The sequence below is a fragment of the Elephantulus edwardii genome, unplaced genomic scaffold (assembly GCF_000299155.1).
Source record: "Elephantulus edwardii isolate Elephantulus edwardi_28Jun2011 unplaced genomic scaffold, EleEdw1.0 scaffold00025, whole genome shotgun sequence".
NCBI lineage: Eukaryota > Metazoa > Chordata > Mammalia > Macroscelidea > Macroscelididae > Elephantulus > Elephantulus edwardii.
Genome location: NW_006399775.1, coordinates 810,556 through 826,438, shown reverse-complemented (window position 1 = coordinate 826,438; position 15,883 = coordinate 810,556). Strand labels below are relative to the sequence as shown.

Here is a 15,883-nt window from a genome sequence, read left to right as displayed (position 1 = left end):
TATGCATTCCATTTCTTCCTTAGCTATATCTAATTTTCCTACATTCATGGTTCTCACATTCCATGTCCCAATCACCAGTGTCTGCTTACAACTGTTCTTCTTCCTTTGTATTTCCATACTTGAAAACTCAACCTCCTTTGCCGTTTCTGTTATCTAAGTAGATTCTTTCCGCCCCCCCCCCTTTCTTTATTATGGTTTCAGCATCCTCTGAGAGCAGGGTCCATGTCTTACTACCATTTCATAATGAAATGTCAGCGGACTTTGCCTCTAAATGTATAGTGTTATTTATTATAAAGATTTTAATACTAGCAAGCTCCAAATACTATTAGATTAGCGTTAGAAATAAAAATAACCCACTCAACTGAGGAAAGAATGGATTGATAATGAACATTTCATTAGAGCAGATGAGGAACTGTTTGAAAGGAATTTATAATTAAGCGTTATATGGATGAGAATAATCTGGAAGAAGGGGTGTATTGTGAGGTTAATTAAGGAAGGAGGAAGGAAGGGAGAGAAAATGTGCATCAATGAAGAAATAAAAATATAATAGAAATGCTGGCTGCATTGTAGCTGTTTGAAAATACATTTTATTTGATATCCTTAAAAGTTTGAAGCTCAGATGGGTTAGTATGTTGGGCTGCTAACCAAATGATCTCCAGTTTGATCTTCTAGCTGCCCCAACAGAGAAAAGTGGGAAGTCTGCTCCTATGAAGCTTTACAGCTTCCAAAACATCATGAAAGCTTGCCCTAATTCAGAATCCATGTGATGCCAGTGGGTTGGATTTTTTAGTCCTTAAAAATAAGAAGTACTTTTAAATTGTTAGGTGCCATCGTGCTAGCTCCAACTGGGTAGAGACAGCAACAAATGGTGAAATTCAGAACCCTAAGGGAGGTTGCCTTTTCCCATCCTGTTCTTCAGCATAATAACAAAAACATTTGACTGGTGAAAGGGCTTCTTTGAGGGACAGCGCATAAGCAAAATCTTAGAAAGACTAACCCCCTACAGATAAGCCACCACAGTTGGTGGTACTTCTGCTTTTTTCTCTTCTGATGTTAAGTGAAGATAACCGATGACCCTCCTCTAAAATAGACTGACTTTGAAGTTATGAAGAATGTTTCCCTGACTTCCTTTTAAAAAAGTTTCCTAATGAAAATTGGCATGTTATTTAATCAGCTGGCAGTGTTTTCCGCACTCTTAGATGCCTATCAAATCTGGTGATACAAATGTGACAGGCAAGTTTGCTGCACATTTGAACCAAATTAAAATTCTCCTTCAAAAGCTGGAGTTGTCCACAGAAGCTCAGAGTCTCATTTGCATGAAGCTTTATTTTGCATTAGAAAACCTTGGAACAAAGTGTGCGCTTGTTACTTGAACTGTACTGTTAGCAACTTCTGATACCTGCGGTGAGTGAGCACAGACCAAGTGTTTTTGCCAACAACAATGTTTTATTAAAGCCAAAATATTTTTTTTTCTCCTTTATTATTTAGTACAGTGATTCTTGCTATTGCTGAGGCATAGTAGGTGGCCAATAAAGGTTTGTTAAAAGACTCAGTTCCCAGCTTTGAAGAGTTGTAGTACTCTGTGTACTTTTCATCTTACAGCATTTCTCTCTCTTAGGGGGTGAGAAAGTACTGAAAAGATTAAAATTTTATTTCTTCTGGTAGTTTTGTAACGGCTTTTCCGATACTGCCGGGAAAAGGTTCAATATTGTCAGCAGCAGCAATATCTACACGTCACCTTCCCATGTGACAGGCATCCCACCACATGCCCCTTCCTGTAAGTGAGTACAAACGTGCCCACCACCTCCAATACCAACATCATCTCATATGTTCTTCCAGCAACTTTGCAAGCTAGATATTTCTCATCCCTATTTATAGCTAGAGCTCTGGTGGCCTAGCTGGTAGAAAATTGCATTGCCAACCCAAAGGCAAGCAATTTGAGTCCACCACCTATTCCATGGGAGAAAGGTGGGAAGTTTTCTTCCTGTGCAATTTATGTATACCCTCACTGCAATTTACATACATTACCGCTGGTGGGTAAGCTATGAGTCAGTTCCAGCTCCATGATAATGAGTTGTTTGAGTTGATATAGCTCAAGAAATTGAGCTGAGAGAGGGTTTCAATTACCTGCTCAGTTCTTTTGCTGGTACCAAGCAGATCTGAGTACAATACATGGCTTAGTCCATGCTCTTTTCTCCTGGTATCTTTAGTTTCAGCTAACTAGATGTTCTGAAAACATAGCCCCAGAATCAGATCCATGGGCCTTTGCCTCAGACATAATAATCGAGCCTCTCCTAAGGTGCTTTTTATATGGGTCAAAGCATTGCTCTGATAGGCTATCTGCAAGAAGAGGGCCTCAGGCACTGAGACAAATGCCCTAACAACAGAAAACCAGTTGCCAGCGGATGACAGCCAATTCATATGTCTCCGTGTGTGTCAGAAGAGAGCCATGCTTCATAGGGTTTTGAGTAGATTTTCCGAAGTAGGGCATCTAGCGGGTATAAATGGTTATCACGCTTGAATGCTAACAGAAAGGTTGGAGATTCATTTGACCCAGAGTTTCATCAGAAGAGAGGCCTAGAGATGAGTTTCTGGAAAGAAAAAAAAATAAATACAACCAGAAACAACCCCCCCCCCATTAAAAACCCTTAGGAGTACAGTTGACTTTGACACACAAAAGGCTGCCATGAGTCAGTTCCATGACAACTGAATTCAAAACAAAGACAGCAGCAGAAGAGGCTGCTAACCTCTCCTGGTGGCGAACTCCACAGCCAATACACAGATATTCAGTGTCACCACCTGGAGTGGAGTCCCCCTGATAGAGTGAATTTTCACCAGCTAGTGTTTGCTTACAGTAGTGAGATTTGGCTGAAAGGCAGCACAAGCAATGACTGCTACAGAGGATTCACACAGCCCTGTGCCCAACCCCCAACACACACACAAAAGATACAGAAAATATTTTTAAAAGAAATATGACATTTCTTCCTAGAGTAAACCCAGTGCTTTTGGTATAAAAGACAAAATATTGGATCTTCTTGCCCAGTGAATTCTTTCCTAAAACTTTTTATTTGCTGAAATGAGTTGTTATTTTTGTTAGGCATCATCAAGTTGACTTTACTTCGTAGCGACCCTTTGTAGTTGTTGTCTTCCCATCTTTCTCTGACCTTCCACCTTTCACAGCATGTCGAGTCCTATCAAGGACTGGCCCCTCCTGACAATATGACCACAGTGTGTGAAATAACATTTCACCATAGTTGTTCGTCAGGGGCACCTTGCTTGCACTTCTTGCAAGATAGACTTGTCTGTTCTTTGGCAGTCCACGAGCTATCCAGTACTCTGTGAGTGAACGATCATGCTTTCTCTTTGCAGCAATGTCAGGAATTAAGTCCAGATCGGATAACACTCTATAGTTTGATGATGAAACCAATACAGAGATTTCCACAATTCATTCTTATGCTCCAGGTAAGTGACATATTTATTTTCTGTTTAATTAGACCAGTCATTCCATTTCTCTAGACTTCATTTTAAAATAACATTTGTTTTCGGATTGTCAAGCATCACTGACTTTAATTGATAGCATCTTCTTGTCCCCAGTCCTCATGCTTTCTGTTAGGTCATTGTCAGGTTATAACAGCAAGGGCTCAGGGACAGCGAAGTCTTCTGGAGTCTAATCTTAAACTTGGTTGAACTAATCAGCCTCTACTTTCACAGGGCCTGTAGCCCCATGAGGCCTGGCCTGAGAAGAGAATGGCACTGGACGTGCCTCACATGGAAAGCTGTCACGTGCATCCTAGACACCCTTGTTTGCTTAGGGCTCTCGTACTTTTTTAACAGAGCGATGGAAGCACATATGAACCATTGTCATTTTTTTGTGAAATAATTCACTCCTTTTTTTCTCAGAAGAGATATGCTATATTGGAGAATGAAGAATAGATTTAAACAAACTATTTGTTCACTAATTTATTCAACAAATTATCCTAGGAGTGGGATAAAAAAGATGAAGATATTTTCTAGTGAATCCTATAGAGATTTTTGTTAACTAAAGATTAGACATGTTTGTTATTGTAAACAATAAAAATCTGGAATATATAAAGAGATATCTTATTAGGAAAATCTTTCTTTTTTGTGTTTTGATGCATTTTGAGTTTGATCATTTACTAACATGTTTAAGCCTACACCGAAACTCCGTGACATTATGAACTGCACTGACTTAGCACTTGACCAGTTGCATTGAGTGACTTCAAACTTGTGTCCTAGTATTTTATCTCACTTCCAAGATGTGACTGCTCATGCATATCAGAGGAGGGCTGTACTCGATAGGGTTTCCAAAGGCTGACTCGAAAGCAGATTACCAGGCTTTTCCTCTAAGACTAACCTCCAACCTTTGGAGTTCAGAACTGAGTTCCCTAACCATTTGTCCCATCTGAGACTCCTAATCCAGCATTTACTTATTTAAGTAAATGGCGTACATTTTGAAAATGGTCTTCCCATGGATACTCAACTCTGGCTTTTGCTTCTGTCGGTTTCTTAATGATTGCCCCTCTTTAAATTCCATAGTCTTGACTTTCCTAATGAAATAAAATGGACTCTACTTGACTTTCCTACTTACTAAAACTGAGTCAAGGTTAGTTAGTAAAATTGTCCATAGGTATATGCTGTCATTTAAATTGCTAAACCCCATTTTATTGAGATTTTGTTTTTAACAAACTAAATCTGAAAGAAACATCACCTTGTTTAGTAATCCTTGTACTACTTGCTAAAAAGAACATGTACTAAAATCTCAATATTGGCTATCTTTGCAGTTAGGCATATGGGTGATTTTAATTTCATTATCTTTTGTACATTTTCTAATACGTGTACATTTAACTTGTATTAGAATGCTTTAGCAAATCCTTTCAAATTACCATCCTTATATTTGTTTAGATTATTGTTGTTGTTGGGTGCCATCAAGTCTGCCAAGACTCATGGTGACTCTATGGACAACAGATCTGAAATTTGACCAACTCTGTTCAGTGGACGGTGATAATGTTTAGTGATGATGGTTTGATTAGCACAGTTACAGATGGATAGGTTAAGTTAGTCATCGAGAATGTTTGCCTTCCTTCCCCTCGTCTTGCCATTTGGAGTACCTTCGTAAGATTTTTGTTAGAATTTTCCATCAATATGAAGTATACTCACCCCCCTAAACTGCTGATCCTAGGTTTCTGTGAAGTCTTTTCTCTCATGTCCTTTAGTTCCATATGCAGTTAATAAATTGCTGGTATACCTTAGAGTATTCTTTGGAGGAAGATAAAAGTAGATTCATATTTCTTTGGAAAAATGTACTGTAAAAGTAGGAGCAAAGTAGTTTCTAAGCCTAAAATGAAATTTCATCCCACATGCTTTGGGCATGTTGTCACCAGGGGCTAGTTCTTAGAAAAAGACACCGTGCTGGGAAAGGCGAAGGGTAAGAGACAAAGGATACCCGCAGGGAGACAGATTGACTCAAAGACTGTGACAGTGGGCTTGAGCATGGCAGAGACATGAGGATGGCACAGGATAGGGCCAGGTCCTCTTCTGTTGCTCGTAGGGTCTTTATGACTCATAGTCAATCCAAGGATACCCAACATTAATAACAAGCCTGCAACACTTATGCTGCCAGAGGACCTTGTTCCCTCTGATAATGACAGACAATTGAATTATTAAGGGGCGAGGCAGCAGACAATGACAGTGGCAAGCACTCACCTTCCTTCCTGGGTTATGCTAAATCTCTTACTGGTTGGGGAAGGGGAGGAGGGAGAAAGCATGGAAAGGTAGTGTATTCTAACCTAACCATTCCATTTTCCCCCTACCCTTGAATGATTTGGCATCCTTATCGATGGTCCTTGTCTTTGCCCTGTGGTGGTCCTAATAGCACTGAATCAAAGTTAACTCTCATCTGACCTTTTCACTGCAGGTTGCTATGATACTATAACTGTTCTACATAACATAGTGTTGACTTACTCTTGGCTTTTCTGGATCTATCAGTTTCTAACAACCCGTCCAGAAATAATCCATCTGCTGTGTGACCTCTGTGGGACTTTATTCCAACTAGCATTTGCTCTTCTTTGTTGTATGAGAATACGTAATTTTGTAACCAATAAACAAATTTAGCTTCACTGATTTTCTGTGTGGCTTTCATAATGTTACTTGATAAACCCAGCAGAATGCTGATGGTGCAAGGCAGTTTCTCCCTGTGACTCTGTTCGGCTTTGTGATGGGTGATGCTTTTACTGTTAGTGATAATCTGGCTCTGCTATATTCACTCACAGTATATAAGATTTGGCATTAGAATTAGTTTTATGCAGTTTTGTTTTGAGACAATTTGGTATGATTCATAGGGAAGTAATCATATAGCTACCCATTCAAACTGCCAACATTTAATTAGCTATGCAGACATACTATCAGATCATTTAAAAATATTTAGAAAGTTAAGGGCATTGTTGAATTCTGTTGCTGCTTTGCTCATATACAGAGCTTTATTTAGTCTTGAAAAAAAAAGTTTCAAATGAAAATTAGCCATCTTCAACAAACATCAATATGTGTGAAAAAAGATACACCAAATTACTGCCAACAATTAAATTCTGACTTACAGTGACCCTAAAAGACAGAGTAGAAATGCATCACAGGATTTCTTAGGCTATCCGTCCTTACAGGAACAGATTGCCTCATCATTCTCCTGGAGAGCAGCTAGCTGGTGGGTCTGAACTGTAGACTTTTAACAGCCAAACAATTAACCCACCATGCCACAAGGGCTCCTTTGAAAAACATAAGGTCCTGTGTAAAGTGAAAGGCGCTCTGGTGGCATAGTGCACTGCACATTGTCCTGCTACTCACATGATCAGTGGTTTGGGTCAACCAGCTGCTCTATGAAAGAAAGAGGAGCAGGCTCCTCCTGTAAAGATTTACAACCTCAGAAACCCCAGTGGAAAATCATTATGAGTTGGCAGCAACTTGACAGCAGTATGTGTTTGTTTTTAAATGTAGAATCACGTTCTATCACTATATCTTATGTTTATTCTGTGTTTTAGCATTCTATTACACCTTTTTATCTCATTCTTGTTGTTTTGTACCATCTAATCTGCTTGTACTTCCTTTTACTTATCTGGTATATTGGAGCTGTAGACCATTTTATGATTCTACACCACAGAATTGTATGTTTCCTCTGTGAACGTGGGCTTGGGGTCCTGCTTTGTGAGGTGAAACTACAGATGCAGTACTGAGCACAGAAAAACTGCTGCACATTTCATGTTTGGAAATGGGTCTCTTAGGGGGAAAAATAGTTTGGAGAAGCTTTACCCATAGTAAGTTTGTAGGGATGATGGTGATAGAGTTTGGAGAAGGATATTTAAAAAGCTACCACAAATTAAAGAATATGACCAATGTCACTGAATTGTGCATGTAAAACATATTGAATACATCTGTGTTTCTCTGTTTTGCTATATGTATGTTCACCAAAAAATAAATTTAAAACAATATATTTTTTTAAAAAATTCTACCTGTACACATACATGGGCCCATTGGTCTGATTCAAAGCAAAGACAACCATTGTTAAAGTTACAGAAAAGCAAACTATTTCTAAGATTGTGACCTGTTAATGCTTTTAGAATCCTTTATTAAAAAATGCTAGGGTTTGGATTTTTTCCATTAGCAATGCCATTAATAAATCAGCTTTGTTTTTTTGCAAAAGGAGCTATTCAAATGTTCAGCCAAATCGTGATTCACATGTTTAGTATCCTTTCCAAATGCCTAATTTGTTTTTCACTAGAAGTAACTGATGTCATTGCCATCTTTCCTGTTGTCAGTTTCAAATGATGTAATTGTTGGAAAAGAGAAGTTTGCATGTGGGACCTACCTATTTTCTTCAGCCTTAGAAATCACACGTCTACCACTTTTCCTTTATTTCTCAAAGGATATGCTGAAGAACACATCCAAAGGACACCCTGACAGGCTTCCTCTGCAGATGGCGCTTACGGAGCTCGAAACATTAGCAGAGAAGTTAAATGAAAGGAAAAGAGATGCTGATCAGCGCTGTGAAATTAAACAGATAGCAAAAGCCATAAATGAGAGATACCTAAACAAGGTTGCAAGAGATTTTTTTTCAACTTTGTGCTGAATTAGTCGTATTTTATACTAACAAACCTTAAATATTTTAGTCATTTATCACTGATTTTTAGAAATATTTTTCATCTCTGTGCCTCAGAGTTCTTAATTAGTGGTGATGGAGAACTTCAGATGCTTCACTAAAACCTGAAAATTGCAAGCAAGTCTTCAGTTTTCTCTCTGTCTGTGTGTTTTAGGACAATGGTTGGTAGATTATTTTTCAAATAGTTCATAAAGATTGATTAGAGTCACTTTTTAGGGCCTCAAATAGGTAGAAAACAACTATCTTAGTTTAATTTTATGTTCAAAATGTGATACTTCAGTCTCAGTAATAATAAAAAGCCAAACATGATGAAAATATATTTGGTTTTTATTCCTCTAAGCATGACTGAGCTATGTGGATCATGAGAAATGTTACATGTGATAGAGTATGAAAGAAGTTCATTGGTAAAGCAATAGTGCAGCTTTGTTTATATAGGATTTTTTTTTCTTGCAGTCTCATTTCATTCAGACTTTACAGTATTGGTTCAAGGCCTAGACCCTTAAGAAGATTTTAGTATACATGTTGTTGATGTTTCTGATTGCCATCGAGTCGAGCACAACTCATAGTGACCCTATGAACAAAAAGGCCTGAAGCCTTCCTATCAATTTCATCATTTATCAAAGTTCATAGAGTTTCCAGAGGCATGTTGTTTAGGAAGTGGGCAATGTTAAATGATTATGTACAGTATTCACTGTTGCTAAAACACTTTCTTTTTGTCAGTCAGGACAATTTGCTACCTTCTCATTTCACTTAATAATTTAATGATGGGGACTTGATTATAATATTATTTTAAGTTACAGCTTTTGACTTTCTGATTATACAAATTATTTTTGTAAGCAGAGAATTACATTAATTCATATTCTTGATATAGCTTGCATATTACTGAAAATAAACCTTGCATATTGATATTTGAATGTCCACCTCCTACGGAGTTAGCCCTATGAGGTCTGTAAAGAGTGATGATGTATTACTTACAGTGCATACTTATGAAATATGAGGGAGAAAGGTGGGAAGTTTTCTCTTGTACTATTTACAGCCTCTGAAAACCCACTGGAGGATCAGATGTGAGTCAGTTCTGACTCCATGGTGATGACTAAGAGTGACACATGTGGGCACAGGGTTCATTATCACTTTGAGCATGTCAGAAATAGTTATGCAGTGAAATTAGTATCTTCATTGCTTGGAGCTAGACAGTTTAGGTAGACTTAGAATCAAAAGGCCTTAGAAATATCGAAAGAAATCTAAATTTTCTATTGGGATGATTTGTTTGACATATTTCTTCTTTATTACTTTTGTTAATAGAAAGCATATTTCTCAAGATCTATTAGTATTGAATTTGTCTCAGTGAACTAAAATATGATTGAGTAGTTGAAAAGGTAGTGTCAATTATACCATCCTCAGGTAAAAAGCAAAATTCAACATTTTCGCTTATGAAAGATTCTTAATTGACACAATAATATGTAACAGAGTAATTCACTGTGAGATGAAAATCAGTAGAAACAAAGCCTATTTTCAGAGAGTCATTTTGAGATAATATGTTAAATGCTAAGTAAAAAGAAATAAACTTCTTTACTGAATATGTTAGCTATTAAAATGGTGTTTATATGAAGAAAGTTAGATTTTATTTACTGCTTAGTATATCTGCAAACATTGATGTTGTAAGATATGTGGAGAAATAAACAAGTCACTTTCTGAACTACGTGTGCGAGGGGAGTGAGAGTGTAAGAGTGAGAGGACATATATGGATTATCTTTAATGAAAAAAAGCATATGAAATGTTAACTCTGTAAACATGTACTGCAATACTTGTTTTCTTGTCTTTTTCATGGCAAAATTAATCATGGCAACTTTGCTAAGTTTATTTTGAATGTTTAGCTTCTCAGCAGTGGAAATAGATACCTCATTCGATCTGATGATATGATAGAAACAGTTTACAATGACAGAGGAGAAATAATCAAAACCAAAGAGCGCCGGATCTTCATGTTAAATGATGTGTTAATGTGTGCTACAGTTAGTGCACGGTAAGAATGTGTTTAATTCACTGTTAGCTTTTTAATTATGCTATTACATATATATATATATATATATATTTAAGAATAAGTGAGTAATTTTCTCATCCTTACTGAACTAACTTATCTGTACACCAAAACTTAATCATCTTGTCTTAAGACAAAGGAAACCTTATTTTTTTCTTTTTTTATTATTCTGATTTATTTACAAAGTTTGAATACATTGTTTTTCACTCAATTCCTTTTTAGCCAATACTTTTTTTAAAATTTTTTTTAGGAAACCTTATTATAAATCACTTTGTTTTTACTTATATTCTGTGTAAGTCACCAAGTCATTGGTTCCTATGGAAGTATATTTCCTTTTTAGACAAAGCTGATCTTAGGGCTAGAAATGAAATTGAGTGTCTTTTGTAACTCCCTTAAATAATTTTATATTTTTTAAAAAATTTAATTTGATTCTTGTTTAAAGCTTTACTTATTAGCTACTTTTTTCTATCAATACATTTTTATAAGAAATGTATTTTACTATAGGTTTTTCTTATATTATTAGGTTTATATATTAATATTTAATGTGACTAAAGAAGATAAAGCATTTTATTTTAGAAATTTCTTGTCTACTCAGTTTCTTCATATAAAATAATTTTGCCATGGAATAGTAGAATATAAAGGTAAAAGATATTTGAGAATAGAAATTGTTACAAAATTAAATATAGTGTTCTTGGTACTTTACAAGTAATATAAGTTAGAGTGGTTTTTAGGAGCTGGTTGCTAAACTATTGGTAGCTTCAAATTATTCCTCAGTAATGAGAGTACTTATACCTTGTAAACTATCACATAGTACTGTAAGTTAGAGCTCTCTCCTCTGATCAAAAGTCATTGTTTAACATGTACCGGTGAATTGTTGAACATGACATTGTTCACACCTATCATCTTAATTCTGTTAAGAAGCTTTGGTAACCTAATGGATAGAGAGTTGCTCTCTCAACCTGAAGGCAGTCGGTTCAAATCAACCTCTATATCTGTGGTAGAAAGATGATGAGTCTTCAGGACAATATACAGCCTTTAAAATCCTTGCAGGATCAGCAATGAGTCGGTTGCCACTCAGCAACAATGAATTTTGGCATTATCATCTTTTTTATGACTGGTAGATTGTTAACTTCTAATCAAAAGGTGGGAGGTTCTTTCAAATGCATCATCTGCTCCATGGGCGAAAAGACTGGTGACTTGCATCTGTAAAGAATACAGCCCAAGAAACTGTGGGGTTTTTCTGTTCCATTCCGTAGGATTGCTCAGAATTGATTCACCATCCATATCTCTCTCTCCTCCCTCCCTTTCTGTCTCTCTCTCTCTGTTTGTTTTTTTTTTTTAAGTAAGACTTTTCTTTTATATTGGTTTATTTACAAGGCTTGTATAGATTGTTTTTCACACTGGATCTTTCCCATTTCCTTTACCCACCCTTTCCTCTACACCTCAAATTGTGCAACCCTATGATTACTCCTCCCCGTCCTCCCCCAGCTGGATCCTCAAACACATTTTATTAGTTATCTTTCTAGTTCTACAACAGTGGTCTTATACAGTATTTGTCCTTATGTAACCTATTGTTGTTAATTTATCAAAATCATTGTGATGTGCTCGTAATGATAAGCCACATCTGACCTACGGGTTCTTCCAGGAGCTAGGCGCAGGGTTCTTGCTCTGAAGCTGCCCGGCAAGCCGACCCCAATTCCACAATGTAGGTTGCTGGCTGTTCTTGTTTTATCTTTTTGTAAGTTAGGCTCAAAAGAAGCAAATCTGGGATTTTAAGAAGTTGCCAGAGATTGCTTAAAACAATTTTTCTTTTAAGTTTGGTTTTCTTCGGGGTGTGCTACAATGTGGTTATTTCTCAAAATTCCTTGGAAAATAAAATACCTTTCAGTCTGAAAAAATGAAATCACTATGATACACAGAGAGAGTCCACAATAAGAACTTGGGGATGATTCATAACCCCGTTACAAGTCTATTGTTTAGAGAGAGCTCTGGTGGCACATCAAGCTGGTAACCCAAAGTATAGTGATTTGAACCCATCAGCTGCTTCTCAGAAAACAGTTGCGTGGTCTCTGCCGGAACCCTGAGGCATGGATGCCATGAGTTGAATCTACGCAAAGGCAGTAGGTTGGGTTTGTTTAAAGCAAATTTAGATTTTTTTCAAGCTATAGTTATTTTTAAATTGCAGAAAGCATAATTTCCAAGATGGATAAGAATTAATCCTTTCAAAGTAAAGGAACCTTGATGGCCCAGAGGTTGGCAGATGAAACTACTACGTGTTGTGGTAGATAAGAGCTGTCAATCTGCTTCTTGTTGTTGTAGCTGTTACGTGCCATTTAGTCAAGTATGACTCAACGAGTCATATTTCTCCTATTAACAACAGATATGAACCCTCTCCTATCCTCTGCCATCCTCATACCTCCTGATACACTAGAGTTCATTGTGGTCATCCCTGTGTCAATCCACCTGGTCAAGGGTCTTTCTGTCCTTTGCCAGCTCTCCGAGTCAATCTGCTTAGCTGTACTGATCACCACAGGTATCTCCTAAACTTCTAGTGTGGGTCTTATGTTTCAAAATAACATCTATCTCACAACATGCAATAAAGAGTAACAATTAATTTCCCATTTCAGTGTTACCACCATCAGATTTTTCAGTGAAACTTTCTTAAGGTGATGGAATAAGATACATTAGCTAGGCCAAAATGTTAACATTACCCTCAAGACTCTTTTATAGCCTCTGAGGGCATCAAAAGTCCCAAATCTCCTTCTAGAATGATGAAGGTTCACACAGGAGGAGTGGATGTTTGGGTAAAAGTTCACAAGTATCTCTACCTTTTTAAAGTTTTAAGGTATATTGTTCCAGTAGAATACACAATATGTTTTTAGTTTGGATTCAGTGTCTGAATTGTGCTTTCTCTTCCATATGGATTGGAAATTGTCAGGGGAAGTAATACTTTCTAATACCAGAGAGGAAGTTGGATAGCTTGGGTATGAGTAAGCTCCCAATAAATCAAGCATTTCCATTTAAGGCACAACATTGGACATGTGGCTATTCTACTTTTTTCTTTTAAAAAATAACTTGAAGAAAAGCAAAAACATCATTTCCACCAGAAGTGAGAATCAGGATTCATTTCGAGGGGCAGGTTTTCATGGGCAAACAGAAAACTACAGGGTGCTGGCAGTGTCACAGTCCTGAATTGGGTAGAAGTTACACAGATGTTTGTATTGTTTTTATTCACCAGACTGCACATATGTGTTTTAAGTGTTAGTCTGCATATGTGGTGTGCTTTATAATAAAATGAGACCAGTTATGTAGGTCATGGGATCTTTTTGGCCCATTTAGTTTCTCTGTACCCAATAAAGTACTTTAATAGTAGAATATAATGTAATTCTATTAAAATTAATATTATTGTGTACAAGTACAAAAAGTATTTTAGAGTTAAATTATATAAAGCAATCAATATTTTTAACTCTTCAGGAGATTTTGTCTAGGAATATTTTTCTCAGGATACTTGAAACTCCCTCACTTGACCCTCCATTGGATAATAAATTGTACTGGAGGCTGTAAATCACATCGGAGGAGATTGGCCACCTTTCTGCTATGGAGCCGCTGGTGGATTTGAACTGCCAGAGAAGCGTGGTCTTTGGATTTGCAGTGCAACCCCCTACAGACTATGTTTAGTTTATCCTTTTTAAATTTTTATGGAAACCTGTAAAGCTTTTTGGGAAATATGCCACTTCACAGTTCTCTCCTGTGTTTCTGGATTAAAAAGTTATAATAGTTCCTGTTCTCTCATTTAATTAGATGTTTTATATAAAAGGACCAAATACTATTAATAAGAAAGTCAGTGTACTATAATTTAACCATATTTTTCACATTTGAATATCCTAAGGTATAAAAAAATAGTAACATATTAATGTAATTAGATAAAAAAATTTGTTTCTTTCAGCACCTCACATGACAGCAATGCTATAATATCAACCAGCCAAAGGTATTTATTAAAATGGAGTGTTCCTCTTGGACATGTAGATGTAATAGAATATGGCAATAATGAAGGTCCGGGAGAAAGTAGATACCCCTCCGTGCACTCTCCTGAAAGCCTGGTGGTCATCGCCAATGCTAAGCCAAGTAAGTAATATTTTTATTAATGTTGTTGCAGGTCATAGGGCCAGTGTAACCTACAATATAGTTGGACTCTACTTTCTCAACTTTTAGTACTAAAATGGAAAAATAGTTTATCTGTGGAAATAATGCATTTTGACAATCTGTACTTTATGTTGTCAGCTCTCAAATTCAGTTACTAATCTTCGAGTGTTTCACCAGTTGCTGTTCTTTATGGTTTATATCAAAAAAGCCTCCACCATTTGGAAGCATTTCCAGTCTTTCCAGTTCTGATTTATGTTCTGTGATTCTCACTCAAGTGATTTGCTTTTTTAGTTCCTATCCTATTGAGTGTTTGTTGAACAGATGAACAGGAATTCCTAGGGATGGCATGTTGGCTCAGTTCTCTTGCTAGCTTGCTTATGAGATTGAGTCAGCTATTTTAATTTCTTTTTTATTCAGTTTTCCTGTGGAGATGGTGGTTGTGGTTGTGTGCTGTCAAGTCAGAACCAATTCATACCTGACCCTCCAGCAGGTTTTCAGAGGTAGTCAATTGCACAGGAAGGGATTGCCTGTCCTTCTGCCCTGGAGCAGCTGGTGGATTGGAACGACGTGCCTTTACGATTGTATCACAGTACTTCGCAAAGTGAAATGAGGGAAAGATAGTAAGATATTTTGGAAGTATTTAAACAAGTGCATAATATTTATGAGTGTAATTACTGAATGTTGCTCAGACTATAGGTTTTTTTAGTGTGATTATTGTTACTCCTCTCTTGTTTTAAACCCAATAAAAGCTAGTGAACTTTTCTTTGCTCTCTGGCCTTTTGCCCTGTATTTTAGAGTAATTAAAATACAGTGGCTGAGTACTTTGAGTAAATCATTTTACATTTCAAATAAGCATCAATCTTTTATATTATTTTATTTCTAACATTTTCAGAATCAAGAAGGTAAATTTTAAATAATTAGACTTTAAAAAATTTAATTAACTTTATGTTATTGCAGTGCAGCTTCTTACCACTAGGCGGTCAGAGCTCCCTTCTAAAATTGATACTTTTCAGTAAAGGGGGCTCTGGGAACTTAGTGGTAAGGGGTTGTGCTACTCTATCCTGTGCACGTGGTTCAACCCAAAAGCATGCTATTCAAGTCCACCAGCTGCTCCATGAGAGAAAGATGATTAGTCTCTTCCAATGCCATTTACGGCCTCCAAAAACCTGCTGGTGGATCAGCTATGAGCGGGTTTTACTGGATGACACATAACCTTTCAGTAAAATTTTGCTCAAGGACAATTGAATATCTTGTTCATGGAAAGTTTTTAGAAGTCTAAATTATTTTAAAATACTGATTTTCAATTATATTAATGGTTTGATTCTGTGGGGTGGGGGGAGCCTTTGTATATTTTATAATGTCATGGATTTGTAGTTAAGCTTCCCTTACTGTATTCAGACAGCTAAAGATAACTTTACTGCATAGATAAGTACTGTGCATTATACACAATAGTACATTTTCTTAAGTATATTTGTATTTGGGGCTTATACCAAATTAACTTAGAACTAAGGTTATAATGTAAGCAATAGTAAAAAAAAAAA

General features: G+C 36.7%; 1 protein-coding gene across 1 annotated transcript in view; it reads left to right on the top strand.

The window, feature by feature from the left end:
- Window positions 1–15,883, top strand: part of ARHGEF10 (Rho guanine nucleotide exchange factor (GEF) 10) — a 194,791-nt gene that overhangs the window by 54,270 nt on the left and 124,638 nt on the right. Inside the window, exons 14-17 of the mRNA XM_006882906.1 lie at window positions 3,370–3,462; window positions 7,931–8,101; window positions 10,039–10,184; window positions 14,146–14,324. Coding sequence (XP_006882968.1) covers window positions 3,370–3,462; window positions 7,931–8,101; window positions 10,039–10,184; window positions 14,146–14,324 — 589 coding nt within the window. The remainder of the gene's footprint in view (window positions 1–3,369; window positions 3,463–7,930; window positions 8,102–10,038; window positions 10,185–14,145; window positions 14,325–15,883) is intronic.